Source organism: Cyclopterus lumpus, chromosome 10, assembly GCF_009769545.1.
Source record: "Cyclopterus lumpus isolate fCycLum1 chromosome 10, fCycLum1.pri, whole genome shotgun sequence".
NCBI classification, from domain to species: Eukaryota; Metazoa; Chordata; class Actinopteri; order Perciformes; family Cyclopteridae; genus Cyclopterus; species Cyclopterus lumpus.
Window position 1 is genome coordinate 246,367 of NC_046975.1, and position 6,134 is coordinate 252,500.

The 6,134-nt window shown below is 41.1% G+C and overlaps 1 protein-coding gene across 2 annotated transcripts in view; it reads right to left on the reverse strand.

Moving 5' to 3' along the window:
* Positions 1–6,134, reverse strand: part of uvssa (UV-stimulated scaffold protein A) — a 42,199-nt gene that overhangs the window by 10,397 nt on the left and 25,668 nt on the right. For both annotated transcript variants that reach the window (XM_034543341.1, XM_034543342.1), the window contains 2 exons: positions 6,039–6,134; positions 1,558–1,756 (listed from right to left, as the gene is read on the reverse strand). The exon at positions 6,039–6,134 is cut by the window's right edge and continues 10 nt beyond it. In XM_034543341.1, coding sequence (XP_034399232.1) covers positions 1,558–1,756; positions 6,039–6,134 — 295 coding nt within the window. The remainder of the gene's footprint in view (positions 1–1,557; positions 1,757–6,038) is intronic.

Below are 6,134 nucleotides of genomic sequence, written 5' to 3' on the forward strand. Positions count from 1 at the left end.
AGCTGTAACAGTTCCTAATTTCGTGCCACCATCTCGCTCTTGGGGACTGTTGTTGTGATGACGAGCTGCAGCGATGCAAGAGACTGTCGGCTAGCCAGCAAGAGACTGTCGGCCAGCCAGCAAGAGACTGTCGGCCAGCCAGCAAGAGACTGTCGGCCAGCCAGCAAGAGACTGTCGGCTAGCCAGCAAGAGACTGTCGGCTAGCCAGCCAACGCCAGTTGTCCAGGATTGTCCAGGCGGCAGCGGTGGAGAGCATCCAGCAGGGAGTCGGCTGGCTCGTTGGTAGCAGCCGGCCAGCAAGAGACTGTCGGCTAGCCAGCAAGAGACTGTCGGCTAGCCAGCAAGAGACTGTCGGCTAGCCAGCCAACGCCAGTTGACCAGATCGCAGTGGTGGAGAGCAGGAGCCAACGGCAATCACAAAATAAAAAATAATCCAAGATTTGCAGAATAATTAAGTCAGAAGAATGGCTACACTGTTAAATACAATTTTTAATAATTTAAATGAATGTTAAATTGTAAAAAAGGTAGAAAAAAACCCAAATAAAAACAGTCCTAGACGGAGCGGCGTTAAGTTTCGCCAGCGTCCCCGTTGCCAGGACTACACCATATCGCATGATAGCACTTTGTAGTTTAACTTTATTGAAGAAATTGTTCTTGCTTGATTCTTGTTGTTCTGAGTTTGGACTCATGGTTTAATTCACTTATTGTAAGTCGCTTTGGATAAAAGTGTCAGCTAAATGACATGTAATGTAATGTACTAGCAACTCCCACTTTCATTTTGATTTTTACATTTTTCCATCTTTATTATTTAAATTCTTAAATGTAATATGTCCTGTCCTGCTATTTTATTTGATTGTATATTTGTAAAAATGTCTGCCCTGGGGATGAATAAAGTAATATTCTATCCTATCCCATGTCCTGCGAGGTAAAATTATGGTTTGTGTCACAGTCTTGTGGCTTTGAAGAGAGCATAGATGGATATAAGGGCTTCAGTTCCCCGTCAGAAAGGGCTGTCGGCAAGGTTAAGCGGCGAAAATATTCTAGTATTCTAATAGTGCGTGCCCATTGCATCAAATGATGTTCTTATTTTCGTTGTAGAGTGTAAGTGTGATTACTTTGCTTTGCGTCGCCACATCCAACCTAAAACAGAAGTAAGTACACAAAATGACTCAATGCGCATGCACCCTATATAGTTCATGCAAAGAATAAGGTCAATAGTGTAATCCTTAATGGATAGTGATTTATGGTGCTCGTCCCAATAACACTCCTAAGCTTTGGGATTAAGGCCATTAAAGTGGCAAATTCTTACTGGCTTTAAATTGCAATTCACAACCAAAGGAGAGCAATATCTCTTTTGAAACTGTTGTCGTTTTCGTATATCTTAGTAGACACTACTACCAGGAAAGGTATTAATGTTTCAATACCAACGGTTGAAAATAACACGTTGAATGTACACTTCTGGTGTGAGAATGCAGGTGTACCCTGAGTCCAACTGGAGGAGGGCATTGAGAAGCGAGAGAGGAAAGCTAGAGTGCTAGGACTTGTCAGTCAGTGTACCTGGATAGCGGGAGCAGAGGGAGGTTCTGTTTGAGGTGACGCAGTGTGGCAGCTGCACATGTTGGATCCTGATCGTCCTCTGCAAGTCGCTTCAGCCGCCGGGAGGAGGAAGAGGAGGAGGAGGAGCAGGACAGAGGACGAGGAGCAGGAGGTTTCGTTGTGATCGGTGCTGTTGAAGTAGAAGGAGCTGGATCCAGACCTGCCGACAGAGACAGGAGGAAGTTAGGATGCTACTGAACACTGGGCCTGTTGTTACTCTTTTAAAAAGCCTGAAGCAAAGTGTAAATCAATATCACCTACATGACACATGTCCCATCAAATCCAATTATGTGTAAGTCATGAATAAATGTATTACAAAGATTTCTATAAATTGTACTTTTGGCTGTTTATCATAATGTCATATTGAGTCAAGATACAGAATGAATTTATGAAAGTCATTTTCCGTTGCTTTTGTGTGTGTGGTCAAACACTGGGGTAACCAGGGTCTCTGGGGACTGAGCAGGACACACACACACACACACACAAACTACACAATATTGGGCTGACCTGGATGCTTCAGAGATGGAACATTCCACACTTTAACACTCTTTTTCTGTTTGAACAGAATGAAGGTCATTTTGCATATTTTCTCCACTGTTAGAATTACAAAACTATTTACATACAAAAAAATGTCACACAAGCTGATTTCTATCTGGACGGTACAACAGAAAGATGTTGAAGTATAAAAGTGTAGAAGGAACAAGTGCTGTGTGTTAAATACATGTGAGTTTGTATGTCCGAGATAGATTTAATACTCAAAACAAACACCACACTTTACATGCTAACGAATTGAAGCTGAAACAAAAATGATATGCTGAAAATCATGACAAATTTAAATTGTTTCAGTTAATTCATGCTGAGCTAAAACTGTTAGTCGTTCACTTGATTAATGGACTTTTGGATTGACAGAAACTGACGTTTGGTTTATTGTTACATTATTATCTCAGTTGACAGCGTGGGTTTTAGCACCGCCACCAGGTTGAGTCGAGGTATTACACCTGCTCGGAATACTGTAATTAAACTTTGTTTCCTGTCACACATTTCTGATAGTCCATTCATTGTTTAGTTGATCGAGAGCGAGTTAAACAAAAACTATTTTGATAATCCATTTAAAATAAAAATATGAGAATGTGTTGCTTTTCTTGGTCTTACATTATAGTCATTGTAATAGTTTCAATTTTTTAGTTTTTATCAGACAAAACAAGACCTTTGTCTTTAATAACCTGAATGTAATTTTTCACTTTTTTCTGCCGATTAATAGACCAAATACAACTTGACAATCGAGATCATTGTCTGCAGATTAATCCATCATTAAAATAATTAGTATTTACAGCTCTTGGCTCCTGAACTCAGTATTTTTTAAAACCCTGGTTATGACAGTAACTTGAACTTCCACTGTACAATTTTTTAAGTAAAAGTAAAAAAATAAATGAATCAGAACCAAATATTTCAATAGTCAATGATTGCCGGTTACAACAAACTCACCTTCTCTTTCTTTTTTAGGATGGTGAAATCTGCTCTTTTCAAAGGTGTGTCTGGATGTTGTGGATGTTAAGACACACAGATCAATGGGAGGAAATGTGTATAGTTGTGTGTGTGTGTGTGTGTGTGTGTCTGTGTGAGGGGGGTTGTTAGAGAAAGAGAGAGAAAAGAGGGGTTAAGGGGTTTGAGGGAAAGAGAGCGAGGGAGAAAGCGAATGAGGAAAGGCAAAAAGAGGTATTGATTTTCACGGGTTAAGCAGGGCCTGTAATTAAAATGTTAATTTGAGAAAGAGAGAGATAGTGTCCTGACAGCAGAGAGAGGGATAAGAGGACTGATAATCAGAATGACAGAACAGGACAGAGGGGAAGAAAGAGAGGAAGAGATAAAGATAGAAAAAGAGAGGAAATAGGAGGGGAATCAGAGCCAGGCTTTCTCTGAATGGATGAACACTGGAAGAAATGAGAAGAAAAGAAAGAGGAGAGGAAATGTAGAGAAATGAGAAATGTGATCTACTGGCTGAGATGAAAAGAGACAGAGAGCAATAGAAAGGCTATTGTAATCAGAGAATACAATGCCATACTCAGGACTACAACACATATTTACAAACTTGGGAATTGTTGTCCAAATTAGTATTTATTTTTTAATTTGATCAAATATATATATTATTAGATGTTATCAACAGCTACAACTAGTTTGCAGGAAACTTCATATTGTGATAAAGCCGACTAATTTCATAAAGATCGCTTTCAATTGGAACTGGGCAATTATTTCAAATCACGGTACGAATCTAATAAAAGTGAGGGGTTCGTCCCAAAAAAGGCCCTTCCTCCTCAGCAACCTCAAGCTCAACATTGGTTTAAAGTCTGTCAACTAAAAGCAGCTGCAGGACTAATTCATTACATCGTCTCAAAGACTGGGAGAAGATGGCGGCAGCCCTAAAACTCATTAGTTATTTTATCATAGAAAATAATAACATAAAAAAAAAAACTTTAAACATTTAATCCATCCTAAGAAATGTAGGAGCAGTGGGCTCAGAGGGTAGAATGTGAGAAGAGTGGGAGCCTCCTCACATCAGCACTAGTAAAATGATAAAATGCAGAATTTAATTGCACAAGAGCTGCTAGTATACACAAGAAGGTCAGCAACGTCTGTAATCTGTTATCCATGTTGAATTAACCTGCTAGTCCACCGATAATCAAGGCTGTTTGTTTCCACCGGCGGCGTGACGGACCAGGAAAGGACACGTCATGACGGACCCAGTTCACACTACACAACCCTCGGGCTTTCAGACTTACCCGACAAGGAGCCACCTTGAATGGGAGCAAACTCATTCCCATTTACTCACATTTATACACCCAATGTATTCAGAGCTTGCCAGTGTCTTGCTGGGGGCGATTGAACCGCCAACAGTGTGTAGATGTACAGACGGAAGTATAAAACCCATCAAACAAGCAGAAGTATGCATGTTTTTTTCACTTAGTCGCTGGTGTGTCTGTGCATGTGTGGGGGCTAATAGGGTCTCATTAAAGAGGTTGCATTGTTAATTTGGTATGGCCCCTGTAGATCATTACCTAGCCCACTAATCCCCCTGACACACACACACACACACACACACACACACACACACACACACACACACACGCACACACTTTGGGCATATCAGATACAATCCAATTACTTTAGCGTCTAATTGATTAGTATTGTAGAGAGGTGGGAGTGGTGAGGGACGGGCTCACAGGTGTAAATGTAATGACTCAGGAGGCTGGTGGGGAGTACGCGCCAGGGGTCAAAGGCCACCTCGTAGCCACAACAACATGGCTGACCTAGCAATAACAGCACTGTCTGCAACATGTACTATTGCGGTGCCATTAACACATACGCATCAATACAGACACACACACAGACGCATCAATACAGACACACACACATACAGTAAAGACACTGAAGTTCACATATGAATCTATATGAATGACGGTGACAAACTTGAATATGGCTGACGGAGCAGCATTGTGACAGTTTAATGCTTACTGTTGCCTGGAGCTCGCATGCAGCTGCTGATAATGATACAAACAGAATTAAAATTCCATCTAATATTTAGAAAAAAAACATGTTGCTATATAGCTGACGTTGCTGCAATAAGATGAGCAGGCAGTTGGTTAATGACCTGAACATTTAACCTTTAACCTGATGTGTTACCTGGAGGCTAGATATGATCCATACAAGCCCAATGCAACCCTGGTGCAAAAAGGAACAACACTACAGCTGTTCATATGTAGCTAGTGATTAGTGTGTGTGTGTGTGTGTGTGTGTGTGTGAGAGAGAGAAGGTAAATGGATGTGTTGACAAGACAATATCCATCAAATACATACTGGGAAAATGTTTGGGGAAAAGAGACGATCTGTCTCCATTACGAGGCTGTGCTGCATTCCAAATCAGACAAAAACACATAGTTAGCAGTCAGATAAGCCCAGCGTACTCTACTTGCTCAGCACCACACAGCATACACAGTGCAGCATTTAGCAGCTGAAGAGGCAGATGTTTCCCTCAGGAGTGTGTGGAGACCAACTCAGAAAATAAAGAGTGAATATTGGACTATGGAACTGCTGGACTTGTAAATAAGCAACTGCATAAACTTATACAAATCTATTAATATAGTGGAGAAACTCGGCTGCTGTTCTAAACACACACACACACACACACACACACACACACACACACACACACACACAGTATAAATAAACCCATTAAAAAAGCTCTTCACCTGCACATTACCAGCTGCTCAAGGCTGGTTCTTTGAAGTGTGTCTGAGCGCGTGTGTTTGTTTGTAGAGTGTGTGTGTGTGAAACTTAAAAGATTAGGGCAGCAGCAGGTCTTCTTTTGTAGCTTAACCTCACTATTTATGCACGTGTCTATAGGTCTGAGGTGTGTCTGTGTGTGAGTGTGTGTAGTTGAACTCATACCATATTCGGCTCGTAGATGCTCTGGAATGTACGGCTCATATCCCTCTTTCTCTGGAACCTCATTGAAATCATCATCATCATCATCATCATCTCCGT